General features: G+C 37.9%; 1 protein-coding gene across 2 annotated transcripts in view; it reads left to right on the top strand.

The window, feature by feature from the left end:
• The window catches only part of GRIN3A (glutamate receptor, ionotropic, N-methyl-D-aspartate 3A), a 179,926-nt gene that overhangs the window by 58,820 nt on the left and 107,522 nt on the right, over positions 1-13,584 (top strand). For both annotated transcript variants that reach the window (XR_001137207.1, XM_012638287.1), the window contains exon 2: positions 10,639-11,243. Coding sequence is in view for 1 of the 2 variants with exons in the window: in XM_012638287.1 (XP_012493741.1) it covers positions 10,639-11,243 (605 nt within the window). In the remaining variant the exon portion in view is untranslated. The remainder of the gene's footprint in view (positions 1-10,638; positions 11,244-13,584) is intronic.

Raw genomic sequence — 13,584 nt, 5'->3', positions numbered from 1 at the left:
AAAAGTTTATGTCAACTGTGGTATCAGTTCTAGAGGGTCTTTAAAATAGAAATAATCAGCATTTAGCTGAGTTTTCATTCTTAATGCAATAAAGCAAATTAGCATGTGACATAAGCCATCTCTTTATAATGGTTTCAGGCTGCACTGACATAAAGTAACAGAATTTCTGTAGGAAATTTAACGTGCGGGCTAGACAGTTTAATTATCTGGTACATATTTCAATAGTTCCCATTATAAGAAAATATGCTCAAGTTTGTCACCAAGAATGTCCATAACAATAGTCTGAATATTTGATAAATTTTAATTATCTTGTAAATTATCTGCCTGTGTATGTTCTTTCAAATGTTACTGAATTTAACCAAAACCTACATGTTGAAATAGGAACTAAAATCAATCCTAAAGCAGCATCTTTATTCCAAAAGTTCTTAAAATTTAATAAATAATAGTGCTGTTTATAATATAAAGATGAAAAGGTTGACACAGAATTTGAAAATTGTATCCCACAGCAGAAATGCCTCTTTTACCCCTCTCTTACCCCTAGCTAGGTTACTGATTCCACCACCCCTACAGTGCAGGAAATAGATACATAAATGCATTATGCCTTCTATGTTTATGGTGCTCTCCACTTCATCAAGCACTTCCACGTGTGTAATATCATGTGGTCCCCACATTGCCCTGAGGTAGTTGGTTGACAATTTTATTCTTCTGTCATAGTTGAAAAAATGGAAATCTTAAGTTCCCCAGAAGAGTCCTGATCTCAAAACCAGTCCTTTCCCTCCGCAATGCTGCTAAAGCTGGTCCATTTGCCTACAGGACGGTCCTTGATGTATTTTGCTGTTAACTGAGTCAAAATTGTAACATGCTAGTTATGTTCTCTCTTTAGCCCAAAACATATTAAAAGGAACTGCAAGGGATTAATGAAGGTAGGCACACTGACATAGCAAAAAGGGATAGTAGATACCTAACACTGGCTCAAAAGAGACAAAATTCATTTTCTAAAGAGGCTCAACAGCTCCAGCATTGCCACAGGCTCAGCTCCACTTTTTCACTCAACACGGAGACCGGCCATGTCTGTAGCCCCTGAGCACATTATGGTGTTGACAGCCAGGCACAATGACTGGTGTTGACATGGGAATACTGTGAGTCATCGGGAAAGGATCAATTATGCCAGCACAAGGAAGTATGCTAATTATTATTAAGAATAGTTATAATAAGGCTAATGTATACCAAACACTGTATTTCAGGCACATGGGGAGCTTCCCTGATTGCCAGACTCTACCTTCTTCCAGCCTCCTTCTCTCTTCCCACTCATCTACAGTCCTTGACTGCCATGTGCACACTTGGTCTTGCCCCAGGAACCAGAGCTAGTCCAGGCAGGAGCCAGGAGAGCTGTGAAGATATTTGCCTCATAATCTAAAATTCAAAATCCAAATCATCATTCCTTTTAGTCTGACTCTGGCTTTGGGCCCTATTTCTTGTCTACTACTGCCTTATTCCTAATCTGTTACTCAAGTCATATCATCATGCTGATAATACTACCCTCTACCTTTTAAAATGCTGAAGAAAAAGACATATATTGATCATTTTCACCACTGTAGCCTCAGCAATCAGTACCTAGTGCCTGGCACAAAATAGGTGCTAAAGTGTTTGTTAAATAAACTGAATGCACCACCACTCTAGCCCTTGTGTGTCAGGTCTCTTAGTGTAGCCTTCCTGATCTCATCAACACAATCACCGACATTGTAGACTGCTACTTGCTGGGCAGGAACTATGTGCTGATGCTTTGGATACATGACACTGTTTAATCCTCACGAACTCTGTAAGGTAGGTAGTATCATTTTCATTGCACAGAAGTGGAAAATGAATCTCTGTGAGGCTAACGGATTTTCACAAAGTCTCACATACACAACTGATAAATGGTAGAGCAACAATTTCAAATGAATATCTGAGTGACTTCAAATAAAACCACCCTGTTCTCTCTTCTAGACTCTCCTGGGAATTGAAGTGACCTTCTGAACTCCAGAACAAGGTTTTAGACCTTATTATTTATTCATAGTCTTTCCTGACATGCCCACATTTCCAATGACTACCTGTCCCTCTATCACCCTTTCCTGTGTTGAGATATCTTTCCTAAACTGCCTACTCTCCCCAGTTACCAAATGACTAAATATCTTCTGTAGCCACACCCTCTTGATCAAAGCCCTCCCATCCACAAGTATGCCAGTGGCAGCTGTTAGCTCCCAGAGGTTGCGTTTGGGTGGGGTATAATTTATATGAGTGGGCTGAGAGAATAGGATAACAGTCAAGAACAGAATAACAGTCAAAGGCTTTCAGGATTACCAAGGGTCAGGTGAGAGAAACAAAGTGTAACCATCCAGAAAAAAAGGCAGCGGTGGGGTAGAATATAGAATGAATGGAGTATCAATAATTAGGTGGAATTAGAATGGAAAAAAAATCCATGATCAAGATCCTAGTGCAGAAAGCTTGAGTGATTGCCAGAAACCAACCTATGCCCCAACATTTCTTTCTATAAATTTTCCTGGGGGCTCAGGTGGTTTGAGTTGACTCAAAGGGCACAGTATGCATGCTCCTGCTATTTCTTCTGCCTGAAACATGCAACTCTGCATCCATGGCCTGGCATATGACAGACCTTCAACACATGTTTTGTTGTATGACTCAATCAGCCAGTTTTCTTTGAATACAGTAGAGCTGTGCACGCCAAAACATTTTCCTGACTGGGACTGGGCCAGTCTACCAGTGTATGCCCTATTCCAAGAGGCGGGCCCCATTCTAGATCTCCACACCTCTCAGACTTCCCACACTACTGCAGTGAAAGAGACCACACCCAGCGTGACCAGCAATATTATGCCAACTGCACCATGCACGAATAGTCTTGCCTTCTGAAGCATTTACTGTATTATACTACTCTGTTATGTGTTGTACTATACATCAGACACTCAAAAATCCTGAGGGATGTGTCCTAAGATCTTTGTTGACACACCCATACATAATGGTTGAACACTGTTATATAGTTTCAACCATGAAATTCAGTAGAATCTAAATGAAAAATTTGAGCTTTTCCAAACTTTCTTATTCTACCAGACACAAAATTGATATCAATTATGCAAGTATCTTTTTTAAATTGTTGTTAATGACTAGATACAGGTTTTATCACTTCACAAGAGTTACTACACATGGGAGGATGAGGGAAGACAATAGCTCAGAAGCTATGTGCCCAAGTTGGCTCCCCAAAAAGGTTGGACCCAGTGGTCCCCAACCTTTTTGACACCAGGGACCAGTTTTGTGGAAGCCAAGTTTTCCACAGGAGGGGGTGGTTTGCCACCTCGGCTCCAGCTCAGATCATCGGGCATTGGATTCTCATGGGGAGCACAACCTGGATCTCTCGCATGCAGTGTACAGTGGGGTTTGGGCTCCTGTGAGGGTCTGATGCCACCACGGATCTGATTGAGGGGCGGGGCTCTGGCAGTGATGGCAGCTGTGGAGAGCAGCTATGGGTACAGGTGTGGGGCTTCCCACTGCTCACCCTCTTCCTTGTGGCTCCGGTTCCTGGCCAGCCGAGGAGGACCAGTGCTAGTCCACAGCCAGAGGGTTGGGGACCGCGGTTCTAACCCATTCCTTGAAACATCTTAAAAGTAACTTCATTTCACAGGCCTTTAGGATTACTTGCAAATAACTGAGACTGTAATTATTAAATCTACAAATGTCAAGGGTCTACTTCACATGTTGTTATTATCAATTAGAGGGAGCGGTATAGAGTAGCAGTGAAAAGCACAGCCTTTCAAGTCCGACAAATTGGGTTTTGAATTCAGGCTCTGTTTCTCAGTAGCTGTGCCACCTTGGGAAAACTACTCACTCTTTCTGAGCCTCAATTTCATCATCTGTTAAAGGAGGCTGATCATTGCAGTCGCCTCCATGAGGCTGTTGTGAGGATGAAATAAGACAATATGCCTAATGCACTAGGAACATCAGTAGGTATTAGCTTTTCACTTGTATAATTATTATTAAATTACAATTTCTGGGCAGGGATTATGCCTTATGTTTGCCTGTATTCTTAATGCAACCACAAAAACAGTTAATTTATTAAAAAGCCTGGGCTTCTAAAGGAATAAGCTTTAATTTTCAGAATAAAAGACTTCTATATAATGTAGGTCAAATGAGGTGTGGGCTAATGAGAAACAGAAAACCTCCTGCAGCCTCTTTGGCTGAGGAGAAGGGATAGCAGTATAGAAAGCCTGTTCTGAGCCCCTCCAATGTGTTTAGTAATCAGCAGACTGATGAAAGGAAGGGAATTTCATCCCCATTAAAAGCAGTGGAAATATTATGCTTACTTGAGCTTTCCAAGCTTCCACCTAGCTCATTTGGGTCTGATTGCCCAGGAATGAGCTCAGAGAATTTTATTTTTTTCTCTACTCTTAAAGCAACCTCAGCCTGGTCACCTATTTTCCTCAGTAAGGGAATATCTCAATGCTCTCTGGCAAGCTCTTTACTGTGGTCAATCCTGTTTTTGAAACCTTTACTGATCTAGAAAATAGCTGAATCTGTGCTGTCTAGGAGAATAAAGATTGATGAGGAATCTCCAGAAGTTGTCACCAAAAATTCCTTAACTTGTAAAGTGGCGCTGGAACTTGCTGCCAAAGAAAGAGTTTGGGGGGCAGGAGTAGGGGGGACTCTACTGTGAATATTTAATAGTAGCTCCCAAATAAATAGCCTCTCCTAACATGAAATGGAACTTCTGTTTTCCTGCTAAAAATTAGCGTAATTGTTATTTTAAAAATATACCTATTGCTGAGACTGTTGTGTGAAAATAGATAAGAAAAAGGGAAAAGAACCTCATCAAAGAAAAATATTGTATTGCAATCACTTTAGCAAACACTTCTAACACAATGGCTAAACTCTATAAGCAAATTGTAACAGCTCCCACTTGCTGGGCCCTCACTGTGTGCCAGGCACTTCCCATGCGTTATCACATTCTTACATTTAATTTTCATAATGAATCTATAAAGTAGGAGGTAGCACTGTCCTCATTTTGGAGATGAGGAATGTATGACTCAGAAATAAATGATGGAACCAGACTTTCAGCATATGTTGCCCTGACTGCTAAGTCCTAACCACTATACTGCTTCAGCTTACTGAAGAAGACAGTAGCCCCACCAGCAAGCACAGGTTGGGACTAAAGTAAAAACATAGTAGACACTACTGAAAACGACAATGCAGAATCAAACGGAGGGTGGCTCCAACCATTCATCTGCAACTGGAAAGATAGTACCTGGGTAAAAGAAGACTGAATGGTCAAATGAGACCACATTCTTAGTTAAATGTGTATGTTTTTATGAATCATTACATCTGTTTACCTATGTAGTGAGGAATTGTTTTCAAATACATCTCGTTTTTTCTAAAGCCCCAATTAGAGAGTGCTTATGCAGTACAAATACTTACATTTGCCTACTCCTACTAATCATAATTACTAAATCAATATTTCCTAGGATGCTCTCCTCCCTCTCCTAGTCTTGCCACACCTCATTGGTTTCATTTACTCTTTTTATAATGTATAGTTACATGAAGTGTTTATTTGTCCAGTTACTTACATACTGTCTATCTCTCACCCACTATGCAGGCAACAGGAAATACCTTGCAGAAAACATGGCTCACAGTAGGAGATTAAAATTATTTTTCTAGATTGAATGAGAGTGTTCAGTGAAGAATTCTATTTCCTTATTGACTAGTAAATATTCTTTATATTTTGGGAACATTAACTCTTTACCTGCCAAGTTTGTTGCACATATTCTCTTGTTTTTCATGTTCCTTTATTTTTTTATTTATGATAGGTATTCAAAGCTAGAAAGAAGGTGTGTTGTGATATTTAGCTTACTCTTTTTATCATTGTAATTTCTTTTTACCATTGTATTTACCTATTTGGTCTATCTTTTAATGATTTGATACCACATTTTTAATTCTTAAATGGTCTGGAATTTATTCTTAATATATAATTAGGAATTTAGCTGTTATTTTTGTAAATAATCTATCTTCTCAAATCCTAATCTCATATTTTCTTCCATATTTCTTTCTGATTTTTAATGTATAATATATTAATTTAATACTGTTGCTCTATATATTTATCTTGTTAGTACTTCCCTATTTTAATTATTGCTTTATAAAAATTACATTTTTTGGCCGGGCGCAGTGGCTCACGCCTGTAATCCTAGCTCTCTGGGAGGCCGAGGCGGGCGGATTGTTTGAGCTCACGAGTTCAAAACCAGCCTGAGCAAGAGCGAGACCCCATCTCTACTAAAATTAGAAAGAAATTAATTGGACAACTAAAAATATATAGAAAAAATTAGCCGGGCACGGTGGTGCATGCCTGTAGTCCCAGCTACTCGGGAGGCTGAAGCAGTAGGATCGCTTGAGCCCAGGAGTTTGAGGTTGCTGTGAGCTAGAATGACGCCACAGCACTCTAGCCCAGGCAACAGAGTGAGACTCTGTCTCAAAAAAAAAAAAAAAAAATACATTTTTAATGCGATCTAATATCCTCTAAAGCAAGGCTTAGCACTTTTCTTTTTCCAATTTTTTTTATCATTCTTGCCTGATTTTTCTTTATGTGGAACTTTAATATTTTACTAGCTATAAATATACTCTGACCCATAGCAGGTTAACCAATCTTCCCCACACCACTGAATGATCCTCTGACACTTTGAACCAAATTCTCGGTGATTGATCTCCCTCTCCAGCTCTGCACTTGACTCAGGATTTCACTCTGCAAGTGCATGGCAGCATGGACATTCCCCATCCAGACTCCACGCCCTCTGCTTTTGGGAATTTCAGCCTCTAAAGTAATATAGAAGCAAATAATGATGAAATAAAACCCCAAAAATCAATATAGTAGAGTAGAATGTCATCTTCAGTAGAAATGAAGATTCGATTCAAAGTGTAGGAAAATTACATTTGAAAATCTTCTAAATTACCTATTTGGTTTAACATATATCATTTTGTGTATACAATATGTGTAATAATATGTATATATTATAGTACATAACATATATAATATGCCATATATTAATATAATAAATAACACAGTCGTTTAGAGGAATGATAATTGTCAGTACTATTTAAATTCGTATTTTCTCTCCCTCCACCTTCCTCTTCTCATATAGATTTTAAAATATATAAATTGAATGTACTTATGAGAAGCCAGAAGCTACCTACAGGATATTATCTCCTGGGTTTTGACATTTTTCTCTCTTTTGCCTCTCACATCTTATCACTAAATTCTTTTTAATTTTAAAAAATCTTTTCTCATCGCCCTCCCTACTTTTACCAACACTAGCTTCTATTTCAAACACTGAGCATCTAACCATAGTCCTGGAGGGCTTTTCTCCCTCTCCCTGCTGAATGCTTGCCACAAGTGACCCTTCCAAAGCTCTGTTTTCAGCATTACAAGCCTTGTTCAAAAGCTAAGTTAGGAAGAACAAAAGTCAAATTCTCACTCTATCTGCATGGTAGACAGAGGCTTCCTGCTTCTTGAGTTTTCTGTCACTAGATCTCTGGTTTAGGAGACAAACAATGTGGAGATTAATTTTTAAGAGATTTACTCTGAGCCAAATTTGAGGACCATGACCCAGAGCCACGCCCAAGAGGTCTTGAGCAGTGGACTCGCAGAGGTTGGGTTACAGTTTGGTTTTATACATTTCAGGGAGACAGGGGTTACAGGTAAAGCCATAAATCAATACGTGGGAGACATACATTGGTTTGGCCCGAAAAGGTGGGCCATCTCCAAGCAGGGCGGGGAGCTTACAGGTTATAGGTGGGTTTAAAGATTCTTTGGCTTGTAATTGGTTAAAGACATGAAGCTTTGTCTAAAGGCTTGGAATGTTTCAACATAAGGAGCTGTTTATCAGAGATAAGCCACTGGACATAGATTTGTTGTGTAAATTGAGGACCTGCAGGTTTATCTTGCACAGCCTTAGGCCTGTTAATGGGTTACGAGGATGTCCCCAAGAAGGGAGGGGGACATGACAAGGCATGTCTGACCTCCTTCCTCCTGGCAAGCAATTTAGTTTTAGGACATTCCTTTGGCCACAAGGGGATCCATTCTGTAAGCGGGTGGGGGGTGAGTCTTAAAATTTTATTTTAGTTCACAAATCTTTACACCTTCTTTCAGGCCACGGGTCTGCTCTTTTGCAAACAGTAAATCATATGTAAGGCACATATTTTGATTCTCAATTTGGCTCAATAAGTCTAATTTTTGCCTCAGATTTTAACAAAAGTTTTACTATCAAGCTTAAATTTTAGTGTTAGAAGTCTTTATATATTTGTGAGTGTGCCTTTGTCATTATAAAGGGAGAAACTGGAAGATACTGCATCTAGGGCCACTAGATAAATAATATATCATTAGATCCTTCTAAACCATTATTTAATAAATATTTGTTTGAAGAATTGTACCTCTTAAGTCTGTGAAAAGATTAACTTCAACATCTGGAATTTCTCAACAGGATCGTTTGTAGGGATGAGTGTCATTATATGAATTGATCATTACTCATTGGTGGGGGTGAGGGGTCTTCACTTCACTCTCACGTCCCTCTAAGGCCAAATGCATTTGTTTCTCTGTTTGGTGCTAAATGCTCACTATGATTCGCTAATTTAACTTCTTATTAAGCAAGGAGAGAACAATCTCATCCTTGCCTCCTAAGCCATACTATTGATTTTGAAATTTGTCCTATGGGTGATTTAGAGGTTATGGTGCAGGAGAATAATATCATTATATTTGTGTTTTAGAAAGAAAACTGGCAACAGAATAGGGAGCTGAAGCCAAGAAAACTGTTGGGAATAATTTGTTCCTGCCAGCTAAATATAGAGCTTGCCTTCCATTGCTCTTTGCTTCTGGAAGAGGCTTGAGACAGAGGAAGAAATTTAAAAAAAAACAAAAAAAAGGAAAGGAAGAAAGCTGAAAGAGGAAGACAGAAAGAACTATCTGGAGCAATTTATATAAATAAAAAGAAAGAATGAGGAAGTGAAGCTTCCATTCCTCCCACCTCAAGGTCCTTCCTGGCATCTCAAGCCTAGAAACAAAAAAGCTACTACAGGAGACTATCTCCTGGGTTTTGACATCTTTCTCTCTTTTGCCTCTCACATCTTATCACTAAATTCTTTTTAATTGTAAAAAACCTTTTCTCATCACCCTCCCTACTATTACCAACACTAGCTTCCAGTTCAAGCACTGAGCAGCTAGATCCTGGAGGGCTTTTCTCCCCCTTGCTGTTGAATGCTTCCCATAAGTGAGCCTTCCAAAGCTCTGTTTTTATCATTACAAGCCTTGCTCAAAAGCTGAATTTGGAAGAACAAAAGACAAATTCTCAGAATAAATTTTAAGACTCCAACCTACCTACCACCCAGAGTATTCTCCTTTCCTACTTGCAGTCATAGTTTTCCTCCCGTAGACATCCTTGGAATCCTTGTTTTTTATTCTACACATATCAAAGTCCTTTCAATCTTTCAAAGAGTTCAAAATTCAGCTCAAATCCTATTTCTTGTTACAAATTTTTTTGATGGGTAGAGACAGTCCACACTTTTTTCATTTAATACAAGGGCTTGAAATTTTACCAAAAAAGCCCTCTTCATTTCTCAGTGCATATTATTGATTTGAATGTTGGCAAGCTCTCAGAAATAACCCTGTAGTTCCCAATAAAAATATATTGAGTTCAATTCAACCAATATTTATTGTGTACATATGAAGCATTGTGCTAAACATTCTCGAGATACCAGTATTAAATGATAAATATGCCAAACATCTGTCCTTGGGAACAACAATTAAAAAATTTATTCATTGGAAGAGTATTTCCACTTCAACTGTATTAGTTACAATTTGCAACTTTTCAAATAAGAAACTCTTCCTCTGTTGAGTTGGTGAGTTCCATGAGTAGGTGAAATTGTGATGGAAGTTACATAAGGGCTTAGTGGCACACATTTCACTTTTCACAGCAAGAATCCAGGCTCAGCAGATACAGAATGTAATCAAGCCTTTAACATTGGACTTCAGTTAATTTTGGTGTATAGATTGCTAATTATTCTATATATATATTAACAGTGCCTTCCTCAAGGGGTCAGAAGTTTAGGAAACTGTGATGCAGCTATCTTCCATACCACCCTTATACAAGCACCTGCAGTGTGTTGAGATTTCTCTGCTATTAATTTTTTTTCTCTGCTATTAATTTTTAAAGAAAGCAAAAGGAATTTCTTTTAATTATTTAACCTGAGAGGAAAGTTTAACGAATGAGTTGTTAAAAGCAATACTAAGAAATGAGATGCATAAAGGAAACTGTCTATCAGGGAGTAGACAAACCTGACCAAATGTATGACTGTGTCACCCCTGATACTTACACCAAAAGCCATCTGTCCTCTAGTACTCTTAGCAAAAATTATTAGGAAATCAACTGTAGGGAATCAATAGTTCCATTAGACAGGAAGCATAGTTTTCCAAAGTATGGAAATTTTATCCCAGCAGGATTTGAATATCACAGAGAAAAATAAAGGATTAAGACTTATAAGAAAGCAAATATATATCCTATGTTATATATTCTTTGGCCAGTGCTTTCTAATTCTTCTTTTTCATATCTTCAAATACAGAATCCCCTTCACCTACAACTGAGTTTAGAAAATTCATTAAGTTCTGATGCTGATGTCACTGTCTCAATCCTGACCATGAACAACTGGTACAATTTTAGCTTGTTGCTGTGCCAGGAAGACTGGAACATCACCGACTTCCTCCTCCTTACCCAGAACAATTCCAAGTTCCATCTTGGGTCTATCATCAACATCACTGATAAGCTCTCCTCCAATGAGGACCTCTTGAGCTTCCTACAGGTCCAGCTTGAGAATTTGAAAAACAGCACACCCACGATGGTGATGTTTGGCTGCGACATGGAAAGCATCCGGCGGATTTTCAAAATTACTACCCAGGTTGGGGTAACACCCCTTGAACTTCGTTGGATTCTGGGAGATTCCCAGAATGTGGAGGAACTAAGGACAGAAGGTCTGCCCTTAGGGCTCATTGCTCATGGAAAAACAACACAGTCTGTCTTTGAATACTACGTACAAGATGCTATGGAGCTGGTCGCAAGAGCTGTAGCCACAGCCACCATGATCCAGCCAGAACTTGCTCTCATTCCCAGCACGATGAATTGCATGGAGATAGAAACTACAAATCTCACTTCAGGACAATATTTATCAAGGTAGGATACAAAGCCTGGGTTATATCCCCATTTATAGGGCTATGACAGGAAGTTAACTTTCCATATCTATTCCCTTTGCAGAAATCTTAACTCTGAGTAGCTCTTTAAACTCTAATACTATTTCTTAAAGGATTTCTGGTTACATAAGGCTAGTATCTCATGATCTGTTATCTGTAATTTGATCTATAGACTTTTAAGTGCACGGTATTGGCAGAGCACTCAATTCTGCTATTAAATCTTGACTTAGCCCCTTACTACCTGTTGTGCTCCTGGAAAGCTCTAAGCTCCATTTTCTAATCAGTAAAATAGGGTAATATTGAATAACTTGATGTAGTATAATAAAGATACCATGAAATTATACACAAAAAAATATCTAATACCATGTCTGGCTCATAATAGATGCACAAAAATATTTCTTTACCGGCCTAAAGCTTTCCATATCAATAGACTTGAACAAATCTCTCTAAATCTATACAGAGAAAAAAATAGTCAAGCAAGAAATGAACTTTTCTCTCTCCTCCCAGGCCTTGAAGCTAAAAGCAGTCTAAAGTAGTGGTTAAAGGCATAGACTCTGGAGCCAGACTCTCTGAGCTTGGTGTTCAGCTCTGCCACTTACTACTTGTGCAACTTAATCAAGTTACTTAACTTCTCTGAGCCTTAGTTTCCTATATGTAAAATGGATATAACAGTAGATCCTATTACCCATTGAATCATTATAGACAGACAGATAATAGATAGATGGACCAATAGGTGGATAGATACAATAGGTGAGTAGAACTAAGAGTTTCACTAGAGTATTATTATTATATATATTTATTATTGTGTTTTACTTTCTATATAATTATGTATATATATTTTTAAATTAAATACCTTTCTGCTCCAGTACTTCAATTTGATTCAGAAGCTGGTATGAAAATGCCCATTTAAAATAAAGAATAACCCGTCATATGGAAATGGTTTTCATGATCCTTGGAAAAAGGGAAATATCCTTAAAGGATATTTTATAGGGGCTTAAATTTTCTTCTGAAAAAGGCCCACCTTAGGTCAAAGAGGCCAAGTTAGAGGATTATTGCTATTACAAAGATGAAACTTTATCTGTAGATTAGGCCCCATTTTTAGTCCTCTTGGAACAATGATGTCCGACTATATTGAAGAATACAAGGCAACCTCATAGTGTCTTACTTTTAAAAAAAAGACATGAATATCTGATAAAAATTCAGGGGGATCCTAAGAATTTTACATTTAACATTTAATTGTACACATATGGATCGAACACCTACTATGTAAAAAGCAACATGCTGAATGCCATATACATGGACACAGTTAAAGACCAAGAACAATCTATAAATTCCTTAAAGAATGTGAATGATTCAAATTTCTTTATTAGAAATCTATTAATAATAAAATTAGATGTTCTATCATCATTTGAACTTTCCATTTGTCCCATATTGTATCTGAATTTCCACAAGATTAAAGTCTACACATATTTTATTTCACAGCCACTATCCAGATTTAATCCACTGTTTGTGTGCTACCATGCAATTGAGGCTCAGGATTTTATCTCAGAGAGGAAACAGTCTCCTTCACAACAAACGTTTAAGCAAAGCTTTGATTTATAATTTCAAATAGTCATTATTTTGGAAGGACAGTCATAAACAGCAGACAGGAAAAACCACTTATGAAAACTACATTGAGTTATTTAGCATCTTTCTGTCTCATGTAAAACGGAGGGCACAAGAAAAATGATTCTGTTTGGATCCTAAAAATGTTTAGAAACTACAGGGAGGAATATTTGTTGACTTTGGTTGTATGTACTTTAGGGTCTCATTTTATCAAGATCAAACTGATCTTTCTGGCTCCTGAAAATTTAATTTATATTAAAATTATGTGCCTCCTTCCACAAGGGTCCCATGACAATTTGTACATAAAATTATATGGTGGTACTTAGCCCATTCCATCATCATTATTTGCCTATTTGTCTGACTTCTGAGCTAGAATATAAATTCTGTTAAGTGGAAACAATATTATTCAGCCTAGTCCAATGCCTAGCATATAGCAAACACTTAATAGATATTTATTGAAATTGACATAGAAAGAAGGAAAGGCAACTTTCTACTATATTTACATCCTCCATCATCTGTTGCTGTAGAATAAAATGGGTGGTTGGTAGATAAATATTATCTCAATTTAAAACATACTATTTTTTTTAAACTTAAACTTACCTAGATACTTACTGGCTGGTTTTCATCTTATTTTCCTTTCCCTCCTCCTCCTCCTCCTCCTTTTTTTTTTTTTTTTTGGTGGGATGTTAAGTTAGTAGATAACCTCTGCCCTCATGGCT

This window comes from Propithecus coquereli, unplaced genomic scaffold, assembly GCF_000956105.1.
Source record: "Propithecus coquereli isolate 6110/MARCELLA unplaced genomic scaffold, Pcoq_1.0 Scaffold128, whole genome shotgun sequence".
NCBI classification, from domain to species: Eukaryota; Metazoa; Chordata; class Mammalia; order Primates; family Indriidae; genus Propithecus; species Propithecus coquereli.
Note: the sequence above shows the minus strand (reverse complement) of the source record. Positions and strands in the feature narration are given on the sequence as shown.